The sequence below is a fragment of the Eubalaena glacialis genome, chromosome 8 (assembly GCF_028564815.1).
Source record: "Eubalaena glacialis isolate mEubGla1 chromosome 8, mEubGla1.1.hap2.+ XY, whole genome shotgun sequence".
NCBI classification, from domain to species: Eukaryota; Metazoa; Chordata; class Mammalia; order Artiodactyla; family Balaenidae; genus Eubalaena; species Eubalaena glacialis.
Window position 1 is genome coordinate 76,763,021 of NC_083723.1, and position 23,626 is coordinate 76,786,646.

At 34.6% G+C, this 23,626-nt stretch overlaps 1 protein-coding gene and 1 pseudogene across 2 annotated transcripts in view; both read left to right on the plus strand.

Moving 5' to 3' along the window:
* The window catches only part of PALS2 (protein associated with LIN7 2, MAGUK p55 family member), a 108,691-nt gene that overhangs the window by 69,019 nt on the left and 16,046 nt on the right, over positions 1-23,626 (plus strand). For both annotated transcript variants that reach the window (XM_061197839.1, XM_061197840.1), the window contains exons 3-7: positions 4,191-4,343; positions 8,051-8,203; positions 9,241-9,468; positions 21,494-21,625; positions 23,492-23,591. In XM_061197839.1, the coding sequence (XP_061053822.1) occupies positions 4,191-4,343; positions 8,051-8,203; positions 9,241-9,468; positions 21,494-21,625; positions 23,492-23,591 (766 nt within the window). The remainder of the gene's footprint in view (positions 1-4,190; positions 4,344-8,050; positions 8,204-9,240; positions 9,469-21,493; positions 21,626-23,491; positions 23,592-23,626) is intronic.
* On the plus strand, positions 11,400-12,833 carry LOC133097026 (transcription factor BTF3-like; annotated as a pseudogene).

Consider the following 23,626-nt stretch of genomic DNA (forward strand, 5'->3'; position numbering starts at 1 on the left):
TGTGTTGCTGATCTTTTTCTTACTGTTTTATAGAAATCCTCTCTCTCTCTCTGTATGTGTATAGAGAGAGAGAGAGAAATTAACCTTTGGTCTGTAATATGATTCGTTAAGTATTTTGACCCTAGTTTGTCATTTGTATTTTGACTTTGCTGATTTTTGACAAGAAGAAATTTTAAATGTTCGATTTTAAATGTTCAATGCAATTTATTTTATTGGGCCTGTTTTTGTTTGTTTAAATTATAGCTTCCAGATTTGGCATCATAGTTATGTCTTTGCCACTCAATGATTATAAAAAGATTCTTTTATATTTTCTCTGAATACTATTAAAGCCAAGCTTTTTAAAAAGCCCTTTCTCCTTTTAAAAAGTATAAGATTCCCATTTTTAGTTCTTTGACATCTGTGTGGGTCTCCTAATTCTACAGGTATCTCTGAGAGTGGCTCAGCTCCCTGAGTGCTTTGAGATATAGTTTATCTAATCTAAGAATTTGAACTTTTTTTGGTTAACTAGATGACAAGTTCTTTACTCATTGGAGAATTCAGTTCTAATTTAGTTACACTTATTTCATCCATTTTTTTCAACAGAACAGATCTCATCCTTTTTGATATCATGTATGCAGAAGCAAAATAAAAAATGAATTCTCCATTCTCTCTGTCTCATTTCTACTTTCTGCTCAAATTCTTATTTTTTGGTTATTTGTGAACTTCTCTTTATCTTTTTTGTTCAAAAGTCTCTAGAATAAAAGAAGAGGATGTCTCTTGACCATAGTCAATCTTATCTCCTATTTACTTAGCTTTTTCAAGAAATACTTAATGAGCAACTACAATATACTTAGCCATGTTCTAAGAAGACAGAAACAAAATTTATGATATTTTTGTTTTTAAGGGAGAAAGATAAGATTACTACACATAATCACAATACCATTATCATTACCAGGTATTTGTCACGTATAGTGCATAACTTTTGTTAAAATTTTTTGTTTGTTTGTTTGCAAGCATAGATGGACTGTGCTTGGGTAAAATACCCAGAAGTTTTGAAAGAACTTTTCTTCTCTGCAGTTCATTTTTCTAACGTGCAGTGGTGAATAGGATTCTCAGAACTGGACATACAAGAGGGCTTAGGCTATATTTGTATCAACTCCAAGTCTACAAAGCCAGTCATGGCACGTTCTTCCAAGCACTTGTGGCAAGTGACATATATTTTTATTGAGTTGTGCTAGCTTTCTAATAATGCTTTTTCTTAAAGGAAGCAAGACCCATTTATTCAAATAGCATGTGATTCATATCTGTTTCTCTGGTCCGTTTTCAGTATTTCCTTTGTCTTTTTTGTTTGCTTGTTTGGTTAGTTAAATTCAAGTTGGTACTTGCCTCTTGAAAGCTACTAAATAAATTCTGACTTTAAAGTGAATAATGGTCTCAACTTCTTTCACATTATCCTAGAACTTAAAAAGTTACATATTAACAAATATGGACCTGTATTTGCTTTCTTGGAAAAACTAAAATTGATCTTGATTGAACCCAGCTATATCTCAGAAATTAATTTTCTGTATTAATATAATTATAGCTGCAGTTTCACTTAAAAACTTTTCTTCCTCTGAGAACTTATGTATTGTATAGTGAGATTCTTTTTCCTACCATAAAACCAGTCTGTACCAGGTTTTTGATGTGCAAAAACCTTCAGGTATATTTGTTTTTATAGCATAATTCTGCCCTCCACTTGACTTCCTCTTTCTCTCTTGCCATCAGTCTTTCCACGTTCCCTCCTGTCCTCTCCAAATTTGGGAGCAATAACGTAGGTGAACATAGAAAGGAGGGGAAGTGTATTAGAGTTTTCAAGTCAATGATCGTTTCTGTTCCTTTACTTTTCCCAAAGACTTGAATTTAATCAAAGTCTACCAGTATCTAAAGTAACATAGGATATTGTAGAAACTATATTGGCTTAGTTCCTGAAAATTTTAAGCCAGTCATTATCTGTTCCCTGGAGAAACAGGTGATATTTATAGCTCTTTGAGCAAACAGGTGAAGGTTGAAAGGGTGGGTGGTATTCTTGAACCATAAGAGTATAACTTAATACATCTAGACTGGAAGAGCCATGCTAAGAAGCAACAACTCAACTAGCAGTCAATGAGAGCATATGTCACACATTTAAATGAGTGAGAGTAATGCATAATGTTTTAGATTAAATAATTAACTGCAAGATGATGATAGAGTAGCTGGCTGTATAGTGATAAAGTCGAATAAGCTTTAGTATGTAAGAGCTCAAGCCTTGATGTTGGACTACCTGACTTAGCCACTTACCAGTAGTGTGAACTCAAGCAATCACTGTATCTCATTTTGCATCATCAGTGTCTGTGTCTATAAGGTGAAGATGATAATAACATACCTACATTTTCTGAGTACACACACACAATCTCATACTGCGCTGAGAATATAGTTCCGGGCACAAAACAAAAGCCCTCAATAAATGTTAAAGTTCTTTTCTTCCTTTTTTTTAAGATTTCTTATGCTACCATAAGAGTATTAAAAGTATTTGCAAGGTTAACGATGCTACATTAGATTTATTAACAACGAATATTTGTATTAAAACAATTAGCAATTCTAGCTTGTTTTGTAAGAGTTAAGTAATTGTGTACATTACTTTTTTTCCCAATGGTGGTGATAATCATTCCGTGATATATGTTGAACGTCTTCATCATCCTGTCTTTATTAGGCTTGTATTATACTTTAAGGAAATTATAGATTTACCTATTCTCACTCTTTGTGGCATTCTCTAGTCTTCCTAATTTTTTTCTTATCTAGATTTAATAGAAACTCATTCCTCTGTTTAAATTACATTTGGTCTTTTGACATTTTTCTTTGTTTCATAACAGTTATAATTTCTTCTGTATCAGTTTATTTCATATGACTTAAAATTTCTTCTTCAGAGGTGTTTCTTTAAAATGTTGCTAATGTATAGCCCCTCTCTTCTACTTAAACTTATTTCAACCTTGTGAATTACCTGGAAAAATATATTTAAATGTAAAAATGCATTTTTAAAATTAGAAAGTGTATCATTTAGAAGATGACATACAAAAACCAAGATTGTTAGATAGCTCATTAACAATTTTACATTGATACATGTGAAATGATATTTTTGTTTAAATAAAATATAATTTAAAAATAAAAAAAATTAGAAGATGTGTTAGAACTCTGAAGGATCCACTCCGTATGGTAGAAATAACATCCAAAGTATTATAGGGATGAGTTAAAGTTTGATACTGTTTCCGCTTGAAATTTGGATTTTTCATCACTTACAGAACTGAATCTTAAAATGTTAAGTGTGAGATTTGTCATCTTGCATGTTTTCATTTATAAACTAAATCTTTATAGTTATGCTCTACCTGTCTTCAAAATCAGACAGCAACCATTTATCAGAAAAACAACACTTAAAAGATAGAGACTGCTTAGTGTTCATTCTAAGTTTGAATTTAAAACTCTGCTTTACTCCCACTATTAAAGGATAATTAGGACTACGTATTTCCTGTGACAGTATGATTCATGGTTCATTTTCTGTGGAAAAGGTTGTGAGATTAAAAAAAATAGATCAGCTTAAGATATGGAGACATAAGGGTATCATTCCCCTAATGAGATCATATGGTCCTTCAAGGCTCAGTTCAAGAGTTGCCTTTCCTGAATTGCCTTTTTCTGCTGAATTTTCAAAACTGGAAAATGATAGCTTTAGGATTATCATTTGGGGTTCTCAAAATGATTTTCATTATTTTTTAATGACAATCCATATAACAATTATGTTCCTATTTTTTATTTTTATTATGCTTAATCATTTAATAAAGCATAAACGGTATCATTTAGAGTTTGAGTCTAGACTAGAAAGTCAGTAGGAAATTCTGTCAGGTAGGAAATATAATACATTTTTTAAATGGGCCTATTCAGTTTTTTCATGGTTTAGTTATAAAAATGAGTTTTCCATTACTTTTAGGGTAGGAATAGAGGCCAAGATTTATTATATTGCATGATAACATTTACTCTGAAATCTATATATTACCTCTCATTGAAAGATTTGGTTGCAGTGAATCAAACCTTCAAGTAATATCTTTTAAAACTTTCTTTATAAAAAGGAAACAAATCAAGAAGAAAACTGCGGTCTGGAGCAAAACAGTGTGTGTTATTATTTTAATATACTGTTGTCTTTTCAGGCTCACGAGAGGCTAGAAGATTCAAAACTAGAAGCTGTCAGTGATAATAACTTGGAATTAGTCAACGAAATTCTTGAAGATATCACTCCTCTAATAAATGTGGATGAAAATGTGGCAGAACTGGTTGGTATACTCAAAGAGCCTCACTTCCAGGTAAACTTTCCCTGTTGCTCTTCTTTCCAAGTCCCCTGTATTCCCAAAATATTCTCCTTTAGTAGTTAAGTTTCAGTTTAAGATGATGTTTTTTTAAAGATTATTTAGGGCCATATTTTGCAAATTCCAACTTAGATATTTTAATATCCCGTTCTGCTGGGACTACATAAACAGACACACGTACTATACAGATGTATAGGGTCTGTCACAGAAATACATCAGAATGGATTTTTCTTTGTGTAATTAAAAAACAACAACAACAACAACAGCCCTGCTTCACCATCACACCACATGCTGGGGACGTTTTTCTCCCTGTGATAGTGCATTTTTCTTCCTCACTACCACTGTTTCCCAGCCCTCCTTGTGACCAGCCGTATACATTTTCAGTGTTGCTTCTAAGACTGGGGTGCAGTTGATGACCTTGGAACAAAAGAGAGCTGTATGATGATAGAAACTATGACATAGCATACTTTCCATAGGTAAAAAAAATAAAAATAAATGCAATTTAAGCATTTGTCTATGTAGGTGAAGAGTTAATCAGTTTACCAAAGAAGAATCAGTTTCAGAAGAAAAGGAGGTCGAGGAGACTTCTTATAAACCTGTAATTAAGACAGTGTGGTATTGGGGCAGTATTAGAAAAATAGAAACCCCAGAAATACATCCACAGACAAATGGCAACTTGATTTACGACCGAGATACTACATTTTAGTGGAGAAAGAATGGACTGTTCAATAAATGGTCCTGGGATAAAGTGTCACCTGCTTGCCATTGCAAATCTTAGCATTAAAAATCAAATGGCAACACCCCTTTGCTTTTTCTCAGAGACTTTCTGTGACTCTCTAACAATGTTACTGCAAAAATTATGTACATTTATAGTGAGATGGTTCCTACGTAAATCTGTATCTTAGGTACAAAAAATACAAACACATGTCAAAGACACCTTTGTGAAGAGGCCAGTTAGTTGAGGCCTTATAAGGCATACTAAGTTATTTGGACTTTATCCTGAGGACATTGGGAAACTTTGGCTCGGGATTGCGGGGGTGGGTGGGTGGTGGTGGTTATTAAACAGGGAGAGGTCAGATTGTGGAGCCAGATGGTTTTGTACCAAGGCAAGAAGTTGTGACGGCAGTACAGATAGTGGGAAATGTGAGGATTTTCAAGTTCTAAGCAGCAAAATCAATAGGGCTTAGTGAGTGGTTACATGTGACAGCTGCAGAAGAGAAATGTGGGAAGTTGATACGGACAGGATTTCTGACAGACAGTTGATGGCATCCACTCTAGGAGAACTGTTTTGGACATGTTAATGTTAAGGTAACTGGCCATATTAAGTTTGCAGTACCTTAGAAGCATCTGGTAGAGCTTTTCAAGCACGCTATATTTTTTATATAAGGATATAAAATTTAATGCATAAATTTATATAAAGTTTAATAAATACGTAAAATTATGAAATGGCAACAAGTAAAAATTAAGACATTGCATTTTTACTACCCAATCCACTACTGTACTACCATAGTGCATATTCCTCCATACTTTTTCTAGGCATAAATGTACATACATATTTTTTTCCTTTACTGATTGCGATCATTTTGCACACGTTTTTTGTAACTTACCCTTTTTTTCAGTTGTTGATTTCCACTTTTTCATTTCAGTGGACCTCTGTCTCATGTAGTACACATTCTATATTCACATATCTCCATTTCCCCCAAAATATTCTTTATAGCTGCTTTGTGCATATGAGTTTTCAACCTAGGTCCATGTGTGGCATCTGGGTGGACCATCCCTTTCTCCCTTGATTATGATGTTGACCCATGGAAGAGACCAGGCCATTGTCCTGCAGAATCCGCTCCCTGGATTTATCTGGTTGCTTTCCTGCTGTGTTGTTTAGTTATCCCTTCTATTTCTTATAAACAGAAGTTTTACCTAAAAGATGATTCAAATTAATTATTTGGAACTAGAATGCATCTTAAGTAAGGTGATACAACATAAATTAATCTGCATCAGACAACGTATAATACCTGGTTGGTCCATCACTCTTGATGCTGAGATTAGTCCTTGATTAAGGGCAATGACAGGCTGATCCTACCCTTGAAAGCCTTTCCACTAGGAAGTAATCTAGTATGTTATTATTCTAGCATTATACAAAAGCTGTTTCCTTTCAACCATTGACCTACTGACGAACATAAATTAATAATCCTTGCCTGAATCAATATTTTCATTAGAGGTTGCAAAATGACATTTTTCAAATTCTCTCATTCTACATTTATTGGCTGGTGTTCTTATATAAAGTAGAGCTTTTCCTCATCAACTGAGCTGTTTAGTTAACCTGTAATGCATTTCCTACTGAAAAGTTAGGGAAATGCTAGATTCTTTCCTTTACCAACTTTCCAAGTAAAGAATTGTTTAAAATAGCAATCTCAAATGGTAACAAAGGAGGTTTTTTCAGTCCTGTTTTTTAAATAGCATTGTGGACTTATGGAGTTTTCATTAATTCAGTATGTTTCAATCCTCTACAATCCTTAGTTTTGTTTTGTTTTGTTTTGTTTTGATTTGTCAAATTATCATGACTTTGGCCAGTTGTGGGCAGATTTTTAGTATATGAATCTGAAGCTCATGAGAGTTCTGAATCAAGGGAGTTCTCAGTGTATAAGCAGTGGTTCAAGTCACAGGAGTAGATAATATTGCCTAAGAAGAGTATATACGGTAAAAACTAAGCAGCCCAGGTTAGTGATTTGAGTAACTTCCAGCATTTATAGGAATAATACTTATGTATGGATTTGTGAATATTTTTCTTCAGTCTCTTATACTATTTTCATGAAATGACCAAAAATTACCAATTAAACCCGTATACTGATTGCTTCTGTTCTGAACCTGTTGACATTTTCCCCCTTTTATTTTGATCTTTTTTTTTTTAGTTTGAATTTGCACTCCCACCATTCAAAAACTTTTTTTAAATTTAGGTTTAAGTTGAGTATACACAATTACAGTATAAATGAAAAATAAATATAACCCCCCAAGTTATAAGAAATTCCTAGAAAGCTAGATCAAAGTCATCCATGAAGATAGCACATATACAGTAAATGTAGAAGGTAAAAGTGTATTATATTCAGGACCATTACTGGCTCTTTTTTCCCCCAAAAAATGTAAATTTTATACCTTTATTAGTAATATGAAATTTCCTATCACTGATATAAGATGCTAATTTTTATTCACTGGATATCTTTTTAACAGACATCTTGTACATGTGAAAAATATGTGGTGTTGCTAACAACAGGCTTAGGATAAAACTTACGGTCCTTGCCATTTGAATTTGTATGATAACTAATAAATAGGAATTGATAAATATTGAGTGATGGTGATGACAGTGGTGGCAATGAAACTCAATGCCTCTATTGCATCACACTTGGACATCTAGGTTCCCTTAAACATAAGGCTTTAAAAAAAAGTCACAAAACTCTATCAGTCTCTTCAGATCTTTTAAAACAAGGAATACGATATTGTTTGATAATAAGTAAAATGATACATGCTTATATGTCGTAAAAAGATTCTGTATATACTTGATTTAACTCATATTTGGGAATTTAATAATTGTGCCTTTTGTGAAATTTTTAGTACTCTACTGGGATAATGAACTAAGTTATTTTTAATAACTTATTCCATCTGTATTCCATCTGTAATTAATAACCACAGGCTGTTTTGAATCCTTCTAGTCACTCTTGGAGGCCCATGATATTGTGGCATCAAAGTGTTATGAGTCACCTCCATCAAGCCCAGAAATGAATAATTCTTCTGTCAATAATCAGTTATTACCAGTAGATGCCATTCGTATTCTTGGTATTCACAAAAGAGCTGGGGAACCACTGGTGAGTTGATAAGTCAGTGCCCTCTTAAATCTGAAATCTGACATACTTGTGGCTGAGTCACTGCTCTATCTCATTTTTTCTCTCATTCATAATTTGTATCATTATGAAAACTTTATTCATGTTTGTTTTATCAGTCTTTTTTGGCCTGTGTATAAAATACACAGCTGTTGCTCTCTCAACTTGATTTAGCATGCAAAATTAAACCAAAATTAAAAGTTAAACTGAAGTAGAGGCGAGAAGAAGTTTGCCGATGAGTAGCAAAAATTTCAAAAGATAACTATTTTTTTCCTATACCCTTTGAAGAAGTAAACTCGGGTTGCTTGCTAATTATAGTATCAAAACACAGAAGAAGGTTGTTATGAAAAATTGAAGTGACTATACTATACGCCAATAAAAATTAATTAACAAAAATTGAAAACATTGGTAGGACTCTATAAGTAATGAAGTTGACAATTTCCTGCTGACATGATTATTTCTGGGCTCTGACTATAAGAACAGTGAAGTGGAAAAATGACAAAAGCCGGGAACAAGGCCATCAGAATGCACAAATACGTTTTCTTGCTCCTTCAAGCTTCCTTTTATCCTGTGGAATGCAACCTAAGATATGTTTCATTTTCAAAGTTACCCTTACCATGGAAGTCCTTTTTTAAGGGATGGTATATGTCAGCGGTCCCCACCCTTTTTGGCACCAGGGACTGGTTTTGTGGAAGACAGTGTTTCCATGGGGTTGGGGGGGATGGTTCAGGCGCTAATGCAAGCGATGGGGAGCGGCAGATGAAACTTTGCTCCCTCACCCGCCACTCACCTCCTGCTGAGCGGCCCGGTTCCTCACAGGCCACGGACCCCTGGTATATGTTGTCACAGTTGCACGTGGTTTAATGAGATTAGAGTATTGAGTCAGGAGAGAACATGGGAAAAGTAGGAATGATTCACTTACCTACTTTTGGAATTATTTTCTTATACATACATGTTCATGACTATTTAAGATTTCTTCCTAACAACCTAAAATCAATAATTCCATTCCTTATTTCCTTTAGGGTGTAACATTTAGGGTTGAAAATAATGATCTGGTAATTGCCCGAATCCTTCATGGAGGGATGATAGATCGACAGGGTCTGCTTCATGTGGGAGATATCATTAAAGAAGTCAATGGCCATGAGGTTGGAAACAATCCAAAGGAATTACAAGAATTACTGAAAAATATTAGTGGAAGTGTCACCCTGAAAATTTTACCAAGCTATAGAGATACCATTATTCCTCAACAGGTTAGTAATAAAATTCTTGCTAATATTAAGAATGCTTTTATTTCTTTAATCACACTGTTGGGTAGAGCCACCAGTTGCTACTTTTTTGCTAAAGAGAAGAGAAGAGAAAAAACTATCTGGTTTAATTGTTCTAAAGTGCCTTATTTCGTCATGAGTGAATTTTTGGATTTTTAAACAATATCATCTTACTATTCAAAAGGAATTAGGAAAGAAATCTCTTTGTGAACACCATGAACCCTAGCATTTCAGTAACATACAACTAGGTATGAGAAAAACCATAAAGCCTTTTAGTCATTAATCTAGCAAACGTTTTTGACACCTGTTATGTTCCAGGCTGTGTGAGAAAATAAGCATGTACTCCTGATCACCTCTAGCTTAGTGTTCCTGGGATGGGCTAAATAGAGAATGAGGCCAGAGAGAGAGAGGATGGGCCCAAAATGAAAAGAATCTTGAACACCTGATTTGTACGCATTTGATCTACATTTTGTAACTAATTTTTAGGTAAAATAGATTATTAAGCAGAGGAATGTTTTAATGACAGTGATCATCTAACCTCACTATGTTGAGTGAATTTCAAAAAGGAGAGAGATGAGATCGTGTAGTCAGGAAGCAGATTTTTGAAGGTGTGGGGTGATTTGTGAAAGGCAACTCTAATGGAAGGCTGTGACGACTGCTTTGGTTCAGATACCTGTGCCACCGCTTACTAGATTATGCTCTCTGTGCTTTGTTTTCTCATCTATATAGTTGGGATATTTCTTTTCGTAAAAGATTGTAAGGATCAAATGAGTTAATTCACCTTAAGCTCTCACAGCAGCACCTGGCACATCCTGAGTGCTCAGCAAGTAGCTGCTGCTATTGTTGTGATGGTGGCGATGAGGTGGTGGTGGTGTGATTGTAAAGAAATGGTAAAGAAGGAAAAAGTAATAAAGTGATGGCAAAGGAGCAGTTGACAATTATGGTAATAAGCATGTTGGAACTGAGGAGAGGGTTTTTGAATCTAGGTACTGAGGACATAGGAAATATCTATCCATGTTTTAGATGCCTTTAATTATTCAGGTTTATTCCATAAATTTATTGTTTCACGTGTGAGTAAAATTATAGGTCTTTTACATAAGATACTGCCAGTATATTTTATTTTAATATTGATACTATGATTTAAAATACTACTTTATATTTCTATACAATTCTTTGAAATAATGTGTGTTGAATACCTGCTTTATATTCTTTGGAGGATAAGCATAGTCAGTCATGAATTTTAGTATGTAAATTGGATTTCTGAAAATACAGAGGCTTATAGTGAACTTTGGTTCAGATGAAGGGTAGAGACCTTGTCTTCAAGGAAAAGAATCATGAAAGAACTGGTGTTAAAAATTAGACATTTTAAATAACTAGTACCTCTCAGACTACCTTTTTTCCTCAGTTGACACCTGAGTAGATTGGAAAAGTAGAACTTAAGATTTATGTATTTATTTTTAAATTATATGTTAGTTGTGATAGTTAGAAAGATTTTTTTTTTTCCCCTGTGGTTCACACTTCAGAATTCCTACCAGCTCACCATGGCTATGATGGACTTTTATGGGAAAAAGTAATTTTTGTGATATTAGTAGCTAGGGCTTTGGCCCAAATTCCTTTGTAGATTCTGCACCTGGTGAATGGTCTGGATGATGTGAAATGCAAGGGTATTTAGCCCTATCTTAGGCATACATTTTTGTCCGTCCTGTGCCTTCTCAAACGCTGCTTTTTATGGAGTCTTCAGAACTGGGAGAGGGCATTGAAATGGGGAAGGAGAGGCCTTCCATCCAAGCCTGAGGCAGTCTCAGACCTATCTTACCATAAAAAAGAAGACTCTAACAGGAAGCCTTCCAACAGGAGAGAGAAAACACAGCCAAACTGGGACATTTTTAAAGTGAGAGGGGGAATGATTACCAGTTATGCTGGAATATGACTGTCCTGGGCACACTGTGGTCCTCTTACTAAGAGACACTAATGGGAATCAACGGCTTTCAGCCTTTCCAACTCTGCCCCTCTTTCACTCACTGGAAGCTCCACCATGTAGTCCTGTTGGGCCTGTCTTAACTCTTTCTCTTATTGCCGTGAGAGCAGATGGAAGCCAGGAGGTCTGCATTCCAGGGTGCTGTTTTTCAAAGCATGGTCAGTGGATCATCTTTATCAGTAACATTTGAGGTGCTTACTAAAAATCCAAAATCTTTCATGAGACCTAAGAATCTATATTTTTAATTTGAAGACCAGGATGGGTTAGAAGTTGCAGCTAATTCTGAAGTTCTCCAACTTACATGTATGTTGGGTTTCCAAAGGCTGTTTAAAATTCCATTTCTTTATTTAAGGCCAAATTGATGGGAATTCTCTCTTTGAGGCCATTATGACCCAGGTGCAAAAAATGTTATGAAAAGAAATTACAGTTTTATTTCACTCAAGGATATACATGTAAGAATTCTCAGTAATATATTAGCAAATGAAATTTAATATATAAAGAAGATACTACAACATGTCCAAGTTGGATTTATCCCATGTATGCTAGGATGGTTTCGTGTTAGAAAATCCATATATGTAACCAAACACATTAACAGATTAAAGGAGAAAAATATCAGTAGAGAATTTGATAAAATTCAATACTTATGATTTTTTTAAAAAGATTAGTAAATTAGGAACAGGAAAGAACCTCCTTAATCTTATTTTTTTTAATTAAAAAACCTAAAACATTATTCTCAATAGTTGACTGTTAGAAGCATTTCTCTTTAAAATCAGGAACTGGAGTCTAAGCTGGTCTGCCTGAGACTACTTGAGTGCCAACCCCAGGCCCCTGTGAAGCCCAGTTTCCACCCTAAGATGAGAAAAACCCACCATAAACCAAGAGAAACTTGCCAAACTTCAGGCATAATTGTGAGGGTAAAAAGGAACCACCCTCAGATGATATATAGATTAACAGATGATATTACAAATATCTGTTATAACAGATGATAAAAAATCTTCAGTTCTCCTTAAAGAAACTAGGAATAAACAGTATCTCTGACTTTTAAAGAGGTAAATATATTTGCAAACCAGGGAGTGATGATCCACCTTAACAGTCCTAACACTCAGAGGTCTCTGGCAGCAAACACTTTCACCATTACCAGCCATGCTGAGACAAAGCCCTTGACAGAAAGGTCACCCCAATCTTAGACCAGCTTGGTGTCAGCAAGTTTTCAAGATCCTGGCATAAGCTGGATGGAAAAGCTCCACTTGCTACTGGGGAGGAGGGTGATCTTGTTTAGAATTTTGATGAGGCTTCCAACAGTGAAGCAAAGGGAATTGACCACTTCTTTAAAAAAAAAAAAAAACGAAACTTCAAGAATTTTGACTCCTAAAAAATTTTGTTTAGGATATAGTGAAATATCGAAACCTGTAATATTTTAAATTCTGAGGCTCTTGGACACTGCTGCTTTTTAAATTATTGTTTATACAGTTATTTATTTTGCAGTTAATTAAGCCAAAGAAGCCAGAACATAAAGTTTTAAAACAAGGATTAATAAAGTCATTGCTTCGTTAAAAAAATTCAGAACTAGAGAAGGATGTTTATTAGCGCCACTTACGTTCAATATTTTATGGAAAGTTCCATAAGCACATGAAGACAAAAATAAATTAATTATGGAAGCAAAAGACTTGTAAAGGAGAAAATAAAATATTATTTTCAAATAGTAAGATTTTTTATTTGAAACCCCCCCAAACTATAAATTATTAGAAATCATTTAGCAAGATACTTGAAAATAAGATTAATATACAAAAGTCAGTTGCATTTCTATATGCCGTAAGTAAACATCTAGAAATTAACTAGGACATTTATAATAGAGTCAGAGAATGTCACATTTATGTCTAGGAATAAATCTGACAAAAATATTCGAGACCTCCATACACAAAAAATTAGTAAGATCTAAGTAAACAGATATATCATGTTCATGGACAGGAAGACAATATTATGAAGATATCAGTTTTCCTTAAATTGACTTGTAGATTCAGTTAAATTCCAGTGAAAATTTCAATAAGGTTTTTAATGGTATTTGATAAGATGCATAGCCAAGACACTTTTGAGGCAGAAAAGCAGGAAGAGGGGCTTATTATTAATGTGTAGGAATTAAGATACGTGATATTATTGGCTTAGGACTAGACAGAATGAACAGTGGAAGAGAGAGTTCAGAAAGAGACCTACACACATACATTTCTTAGATATCTGACAGATGATATGTCTTTCAGTGAGAAAGACTATTCAATGAATGAAATTGGTTATTCACAGGGATAATATATGAAACTCTACATACACAAATCAAGTAAAAGGGGATACATGGTCAGTAAACATATGAAGAGATATTAAAAATCACAATGTGAGATACCATTTTATAACATTCAGTTGGCAAAAAATGTAACTGTGAATATAGAGTATTTCTTCTACATTGCTGGTGGCAGTGCAGATTGGTATAACCACGTTGGGAGGAAAAAGGTTTAGCATTATTAGGGTTGAATGTTTACGTATACTAAGACACGTAATTTCTTAGAGCAATATGTACAGCTAGAAACATGTTAACAAGCATGTCAGTTCCCCAAAAGAGTACATGCACAGAGCATGATACTATCTTTTTTAAGTTTTAAATAACTAGATATATATACTTTTACAGATTACATATAGGTTTAATAAAACTATACCAAAAGGAAAGCAAGGAGTTTGTGGACACAAGATTCAGGATGAGGGTTACCTTCACTGTTGGGGAAGCGAGGGTGGTGGGATGGAATGCAATGTGGGCAGGAGGACCATGTAGGTTTCTAGCCTCTGCTTTGAGTGGCAAGCTCATGAATTTTATTATATTGTTAAAACTAACAAAATAAAAAAATAAAAGCAGGCCTTGCATGAACTAATGACTCAAGTGTAATGTAAATTAAGAATTATTAGTAGTATGATTTCAGAGCAGCCAGGTTAATAAATTTTTAAAAAAAATTTTTTTAACTAACAGAAGCTTAAACTTGTGGCCCACGTATGATTATTTACCATACAGAAGTGTGAACTGCCCCTGAAAGCTTTTTAAACCAAATATATAATCTAGTTTCCTTGCTGATCTCAAAATATGTTGTTTGTGAGTGTGCATTTGAATAGGCTGAGTTCATACACTTTGAAAATCTTTAGAAAAATAACATTCTCCCTTAATTATCTGTTATTATTGTAGAGAACTTCTTAGCAACTCTGATCACTGCATTCACTACCTTGTCACTTACTCTGATGTGTAAACTCAGGAACTCAGGGGGACCGGACCTGAAACTATGGCTTGAGACTGAGAGTGTGTACGTAGCACTCGTACCATGTTCAGCCAGCGCATTCCCAAACGAATTACCAGCCTCCTTCTGATTTACGACAAAGGTCATGATTGGAGATGTTTCTCCAGCCTTTCATCCATTTCATGATTTTTCTTCTTCTGCTAATTATTATCCTTTGCATAGGCACAGCATACTCCTGTGCAATATTTTATTTTGTCAGTACTTTGACTATTTTTAGCTTTACTTTTTAAAGGTATCTTTGAGGTAAAGTTTGTATAAATAGCATATACTTAAACCATACAGTTAATAAATGTGGACATATCTATTATGTACCCATGAAACCCTCAACACAGTTGAGACAGTGAACATATCTATCACCCCCAGAAGTTTTCTTGGGTCCACTGTAATCCTTCCCTCCTGCTCCTTACCCCCAGCCCAACCTTCATGCCAGGCAAGTACTGCTCTTCTTTCTGTCACTATAAATTAGTTTACATTTTCTATATTTTTATATAAATGGATTCATACAACATGAATCCTTTGATTTTGCCTTTTTTTTAATGTGACTTCTTTCACTCAGCATAATTATTTGGGGATTTATCCATGTTTTTATGTGTATCAGTAGTTGATTCCTTTTTATTAACAAGTAGTATTCCATTGCATGGCTGTACCACAGTTTGATTATCCATTAACTGGCTAATGAACATTTTTGTTGTTTCCAGTTTGGGGCTATTATAAATAAAGATGCTATGGACATTTACATGTAAGTCCCTCAGGTAAATACCTAAGAGTTGAAGTACTGGGTCATTTGGTAGGTATATGTTGAACTTGTAAAGAAATGGCCATACTGTTTTCAAAAGTGGTTGTACTAATTACATTCCCACCAGCACTATAGGAAAGTTGCAATTACTGTACATCTTCACCAGCATTTGGTATGGGCAGTCTTTATAATTTTAGCCATTCTCATAGGTGTGTCATGGTGTCTCATCATGATTTTAATTTGCATTTCCCTAATGACTGCTAATATTGAGCATCTTTTCATGTGCTTATTTGCCATGCTTATGACAACTTTGGTGATGTCTTCAAATCTTTCATCCATTTTTTATTGAGTTGTTTTTTTCCTTATTATTTAGCTTTGAGAATTCTTTATGTCTTGATACAAGTACTTTATCGAAATTATGATTTACAAAGATTTTCTCCAAGTGAGAAGGGGCTCGTCTTCATTCTCTTAACACTAATACAAAGAGCAGACGTTCTTAATTTTGATGAAGTCTAATTTGTCCTTTTTTTTTTTTATGGATCATGCTTTTGTTCTGTGTGAAAAAATCTTTGTACAACACATGGTTATAAAGATTTTTTCCTATGTTTTCTTCTAAAAGTTTTATAGTTGTATACTCTACATCTGGCTCTGTGATCCATTTACACTGCGTTTTTATATAGGGTATAAGATATGGATCAAAGCGTTGGTTTGGGGTTTTTGTTTTTGCATGTAGGTATCCAGTTTTTCCAGCTTCAGTTGTTAAAAAGACTCTTTCATTAGATTTGGAAATTTTTTGATTGTTATTACTTGGAATATTTTTTCTGTTCCTCTGTTACTCCTGTCCTTTGGTGACACCAGTTATACATGTTAGGCTCCTTGAAGTTGTCCCATAGCTCACTGATACTCTTTTCATTTATTCAGTCTTGTTTTCTCCCACTTTTTCATGTCGGACAGCTTCTATTGCTTTGTCTTCAAATTTATTATTTTTTTTTCTAAAATGTCTAATCTGTTTATCATATCCAGTGTACTCTTCATCTCAGATATTTTTGTTTTCATCTCTAGAAATTTGAATGGAATCTTTTTATGTCTGCCGTGTTTCTACCTAACATGCCGAATCCTTCCTCCAGCTTCTTGAACATATGACTACAATATGTAAAGTTAAAAATAACTATTTTAATGTCCTTGCCTACTAAATCAGTCCCATTTGTCATTTCCGGGTCACTCCTTTTTTTTTTTTTTTTTTTAACATCTTTATTGGAGTATAATTGCTTTACAATGGTGTGTTAGTTTCTGCTTTATAACAAAGTGAATCAGTTATACATATACATATGTTCCCATATCTCTTCCCTCTTGCATCTCCCTCCCTCTCACACTCCCTATCCCACCCCTCTAGGTGGTCACAAAGCACAGAGCTGATCTCCCTGTGCTATGCGGTTGCTTCCCACTAGCTATCTATTTTACGTTTGGTCGTGTATATATGTCCATGCCACTCTCTCACTTTGTCACATCTTACCCTTCCCCCTCCCCATATCCTCAAGTCCATTCTCTAGTAGGTCTGTGTCTTTATTCCCGTCTTGCCACTAGGTTCTTCATGACCTTTTTTTTTTTTTTTTTCCCTTAGATTCCATATATATGTGTTAGCATACTGTATTTGTTTTTCTCTTTCTGACTTACTTCACTCTGTATGACAGACTCTAACTCCTTCCACCTCACTACAAATAACTCAATTTCGTTTCTTTTTATGGCTGAGTAATATTCCATTGTATATATGTGCCACATCTTCTTTATCCATTCATCCGATGATGGACACTTAGGTTGCTTCCATGTCCTGGCTATTGTAAATAGAGCTGCAATGAACATTTTGGTACATGACTCTTTTTGAATTATGGTTTTCTCAGGGTATCTGCCCAGTAGTGGGATTGCTGGGTCATCTGGTAGTTCTATTTTTAGTTTTTTAAGGAACCTCCATACTGTTCTCCATAGTGGCTGTACCGGGTCACTCTTAATTGGTTCATTTTTCTCCATATTTTAGGTTGTATTTTCCTGCTTATTTGCATGTCTGGTTTTTTTTTTTTTTTTTTTTTTTATTTATTTTTGGCTGTGTTGGGTCTTCGTTTCTGTGCGAGGGCTTTCTCCAGTTGCGGCGAGCGGGGGCCACTCTTCATCGCAGTGCGCAGGCCTCTCACTGTCGCGGCCTCTCTTGCTGCGGAGCACAGGCTCCAGACGCGCAGGCTCAGTAGTTGTGGCTCACGGGCCCAGTCGCTCCGCGGCATGTGGGATCTTCCCAGACCAGGGCTCGAACCTGTGTCCCCTGCATTGGCAGGCAGATTCTCAACCACTGCGCCACCAGGGAAGCCCCATGTCTGGTTATTTTTGATTGGCTGCCAGATATGAATTTTACCTTGCTGAGTGCTGGATATTTTTGTATTCTTAGAAATATTCTCAGGTTTTGTTCTAGGATAGTTACATTATGTGGGAGCAGTTAGATCCTTTCAGATTGTGCTTTTTAAGCTTTGTTAGGTGCAACCAGAGTAGGATTAAGTCTAGGGCAAAACCCTTCCGAATACTGAATGCTTCATGAATTATGAGGTTTTTCCACTCACACTGGTGATAACAGAAACTATTTCTGACCCTGCATAACCTCCTGATATTGTTCCCCATAATGCTGATTCTTTACCTGATCGTACTCATGACATGCACTGATCAGTATTCAGCTGAACGCTGGAGGGAGTCCTCTAGTTCTTGAGCCCTTTCTCTGTGTAACCCTTTCCTCACCGTCACTCTATTCTGTGCACTGTAACCCCCTTGATCTCCCTGTCTCTCAGCTCATCTCCTCAACTTGGAGACCACCAGGCTCTACCTAGAGTCCCCCTTTCTGGGTTACAACCTGGAAACTTTTTCTGTGCAGTTAATTGGGGCAATTGTATAGTTCATCTTGTTTGTTTCCAGTTTTTAGGGATCACTGTTTGTTGTCTGATGTCTTGACAAACATTTCATATGTTTTGTCCAGTATTTTAGTTGTTTCAGATTAGAGGGTGGGTCCTTGTTACTTCTCTTAGTCAGAAGTGGGAGTCATTTTATCTCTACTTTCATTACCATAAGAATTTAATTTTTGAATAGGTGAATCATTCCCATGGTTCTAGAAGTCAAGAAATAGGAATATGTATTCAGCTGAAATCTCCCTCCTAATCTACTACCAGTCTAGTCCTCACTCCCTATTGTTAAACAGTTAAGATTGCTTCCAATCTTTTGTGATTAGGACATATTCAATAGTTAATAGTCTTCTACGTAAGTCATTTTGCATATATCTGAGTAACACTGCTGTTGAACACATTCCCAGAGGTGGATTACTAGGTCAGAGGTTTTTTGCATTTATAATTTTGATAGCTTTGCTGAATTGTTCTCCCAAGGGATTAAACCAGTTCTTCCACCAACCTGTTAGGACTATGGGCCAATAGGCATTTTCCTATCTACAGAATGTTATCAAATATTTGGATTCCTGCTAATGTGACAGGAAGGAAATGTTATTATAATATAGTTTTAATTTGTATTTCTACTCAGAGTGAGGTTAACATCTCCTCCTGTGTTTAAAAGCCATTTGTACTTTCTTTTTTCTCTTCCTTCTACTTTAGATTGTTGGTTATTCAGTTCTGTTAGAGATAAGAATATGAGATTGAAATATATTAGCAGGTTGTATTTAGTAACTTCTTAATAACCAATGAACAGTTAACATCCATAGCCTATTAATGAAACACTTTAAAATATACTTAATAAAATACAATTATACTAAATCTAGTCAAAACTCTGTGATTTAAAGGTCATTACAAAATGTTTAGGTCAAAGGTTGGGTTCATTGATTTTTCAGACAAATTTTCAAAGTTCAGAGTAAAACTAGTTTAATCTGAGTTTTTGAGCTTGGGAGTAATGTTCCAAAACTAATTTGGTTAATGAAAAAATAAAATTGCTTCTTCCAGAAATCTTTTATATTGGAGAGATGTGGTTTGTTTGACAAATAATGACATTTCCAGAACAATTTGATGAGAGTAGAGAAATGAATATTTGAAACTTGGACTAACTCAGAAAGTCTGAGCCTTTTGTTACAAAATATATTCTGTCCCACAGATAAGAATAATAAACACATTCATGGTTAGATGACAGGATCCTCTTACTATTAATTCAGTGCAGCTTTCTTGAGAAGTAAGGAGTATCCAAGTATTTTTACAACTTTGCATATCCATCCTTCTTCTCTGCCTCATCTCAAACACCTCTTTTGCTTCTATCATTTTCAGGTGTTAATAGCCTATGGACAATTAATTAGGGAAGTAGTTGCTTTACCAAATGAGTGAAGTAAAAATGGGCCAGTAGTTTGTTTGTATTTTGTTAATTTATTATCAGTTTAAAGTCTGGCTTTATTTATGCAATGAAAAATGTATTTTTAGAGTTGCATCAATATGGAGAGGCATCCATCACACGTCCGTCAGGTATGATGTCATTCCAGGACATTCTCCGGTACTCTGTTTTTCTGTCTTATCAGCCAGCTAAATTTACCTTAATTACACTTAATCATTTTGGGTTTTTTCCATTGCCAAAACATTGAGCTGCATGCCATTGTCAAGTTAGCCAATTGTCACATTTTAGCGATCTTAATACTGTTTGTATGCTTGCCTTTGAGATATTTCTAAAATTGTACATCAGGAAAAAAATTATTGGCTTACTGATTTTTTTAAGCATTAATATTTAGCCTTTCAAAAGTTATTGAAAATATTCTGAATGCTTTGTATCAAAATCATCTAATTGTAAGTAACTAAAATTTTGTCATGTTCCCAAATTTAGTTATTTTTAAATTATTTTAATGTGCATCCATCACATTACATTTTAGTACACTAATAATGTAATATATCTGCTTGTGTTATTTGAATATCTTGTTTGGTTATATTTATAGAAGTATGATAAATAGAAAAATAACATTGTTATTTTGACTAATTATGTGCTTTCCTGCTTGCTAGTTTACCTGCTGATAAATACTAAGTCAGTTCCTTAGCAGATAAAATTTGAATTTCTATAAATATGCCTGAAAAAAAGTCTGTATTAAGAAAGTAATTGCTCTGAACTTGCCGTCAAATACTGAAAATGCTTAACTTAATTAGAATTCAAATTAAAATTAATAAACTAAATATTTTGGATATTGGCGATCATAACTAATAGTGGTAATTGACATACTTTTATTAATAAAACAGATTTAAAGGAAATTTGTGTGGTTAAGTGAATTTAAATTGGAAAATAGTTTCAAGGCTTTTTCAGTATTTGTCTTACAATTAATTTAATGCTGATCATTTACATGAAAGCAAGATGATTCCAGAAAAGTATTTTCCACACTAATTTTGGCTAGTGTGAATCTGTGTGATTAAAAATATATGTTATTACCAGGGATGAAAGTGGGTTGTATTTTGTTGTTTTTTAAGTTTAATAAATATATTTCAGGCCTGATTTCAATATGAACTTTTAGTATTTAATTTTTGCTTCAGGAAACTTTTAAGAAGTCAATCCTATTATATCTGAAATACATGCCTTAAATCAGCTGCATATATTAATTCAGGATGTTAATTAGAAAGTAGCATTTACTTGCATAAAAATTACGCAGTGTTGGTTGGAAAATCACGTGAAAAGATTGGGAGAAAGTGTCAGAATGGTGGAAGAACACAATTGCCAAACTCCGTTGATTTACAGTTAGAAAGTTAAAAATAGAAACAAAAATTTAATGTAGTACTAACGTTTATTTCTTATTTTCTTCTCTGATACCAAATTATTAATGTTCTAATAATTTTATACTTATTTAAGGAAAACAAGTTCCTTAGTTGAAGTACTAAATACATTGTCAGTTACAATTAAATCACAGTGCTTTGAAAAAGATTCCAGAAATCCCATGACAAATGATACATCTCTAGTATTTTTAATTGTGCTGTGTTTTAGGTATTTGTGAAATGTCATTTTGATTATAATCCATACAATGATAACCTGATACCCTGCAAAGAAGCAGGATTGAAGTTTTCAAAAGGAGAAATTCTTCAGATTGTAAACAGAGAAGACCCCAACTGGTGGCAGGTTAGTATGCTTCTCAAAATTTCTTCAACTGCCTTTTTATTTTTAATCTTAGATCTGGCCAATATCTGAATATTCAGGAAGAAGGTATTAGCATTTGTTCCAATGATTTTTCCTGCATGAACAGCTCCTGCTTCATGGCTGCTAATTTTGTGGACAGAAGACCAAATTGAGAGGGAATTTGTGAGTAGCTGTTAATAAATGCAGAATTAACTAGCCTGTGGTGCTCTTCCTTTGGTTTAGAGACTAGACCAGTCAGTTCTTCCACATGTGATTGCAGTAAAATATAGTATTGGGTAGGAACAACTCACTTGGGGGTCATCCCTTTTTAGTGTTTGTTCCTTTTAACTAGGAGTCTTTTACTGTAGGTAGAGTAGTCTTCCTCTTGTCTCCTCTATGTATACATTCATGACAAATAAAACGTAATTTCTTAAGGTCTTAAATCCATTTGCCCACCTCTTCTCAGTAATTGAGAAATGAAGGCTTGCTTTATCATCCGTGTTGTTTGGTCTTGGATTGAAATCTGTGTGTATGGAAAGGGATGTGTGTTATCACTGTCTTTCCCCCCTCCATTTTCCAGAAGATGTGTGATGGTCTTCCTTTTCCTTTCCACTAATACAGTTTTCAGAAAACTCTAGCATAAGTAATAAGTCTGGTTTTGTAATTGTTTACACTGACTAGCAACCACAGTATTCAGAACTGGAGAAACAAAGTCTAAAATCTCTTAAACTGTAAAAGCAAAAGAGAGTCTCATTAAGGAACAAAGTGTGAAAGAAAAGGACCTGGTACCTAGCACTAAATTCTGAATTAAATGGAGATATTAGTAACTCACATTAGCTCTAATAAGTTATACTGACTTCTAAGGGGGAATGAATTACAAGAATAAGAATAGTCTTGCTAATATGTCCTTAAATTTACATTAAGACATTATGATGTATAAGGGCACAGTGTGGTGAGAGAACTAAGAAATGAGTAAATTAAATGGAATCCATGATTTCAAGAGGTTTCCACTGAATTTCTTAGAACTGATCTAAAAAAATCTGCTTTCTGTGACAGTGTCCTTTTTTAAACTTTCCCAGTTTTCTCTTTTTTCCCTTCTCTGTGAATGCCATCTCTTAGTTTTCTCTTCTAACCCCGTCACCATTATCTATCTCTATCCCTTCCTGCATGTTTGTCATCTATTACTCTAATTGTATTTTTCAGGATTTTAATTGCTAAAAGTGATACTGGATTTTTCTGTGCTAGCTGTAAGGATAAAGTCACTAATGTTGTGGGATAAGCCGTTAGTAGCCAGTTCTCCAGCCACTATTTTGAAATAGCACTTCTTTGGGTTTCATTTTTAAAAGTTAGTTTGTTGACAGTAGGTGAGGTTTTACCTATTTTAAACTTACTCCCCCTCAGGATATTCAGATTCCTGGTAGCATGAACTAAACTCTCCACTCTGTTCTCCCAGTGCTGTCTCTCTTTTTTCTTTTTCCCCATTGATTTGGCCTCAGGAAATACCAACATAGTAGGATTATTGGATAACAAACACCTAACTAGGTGCCAACACATAACAGCATTTATTCCTTTCCATTCTCACTAGTTTAGTATTATAAATAAAAAGTTTTAGTAATTTAAAGAGCCTGTACACCTTTGTATTTTGGTCTAAAAATTCACTACCAAATAGCACACTGGTTAGGTACCCATTGATTCCTCAGTACTAAAGTGTTTCAATATCCTGACAATGCCATGGATTTAAATATCAAGGTCAGTTTCTTAAGATCAAATGTGATTTTATTTTTTAACTGACTATTGCTTGTCCTACTTATTAGAATGTGGTCTCAAATTTTGATCACTGAGATATACAATTCATTAATTTGATTCTAGGCTAGCCATGTAAAAGAGGGAGGAAGCGCTGGTCTCATTCCAAGCCAGTTCCTGGAAGAGAAGAGAAAGGCATTTGTTAGAAGAGACTGGGACAATTCAGGTGATGAACTCGATACAATAAGTAACAAGTAGTCC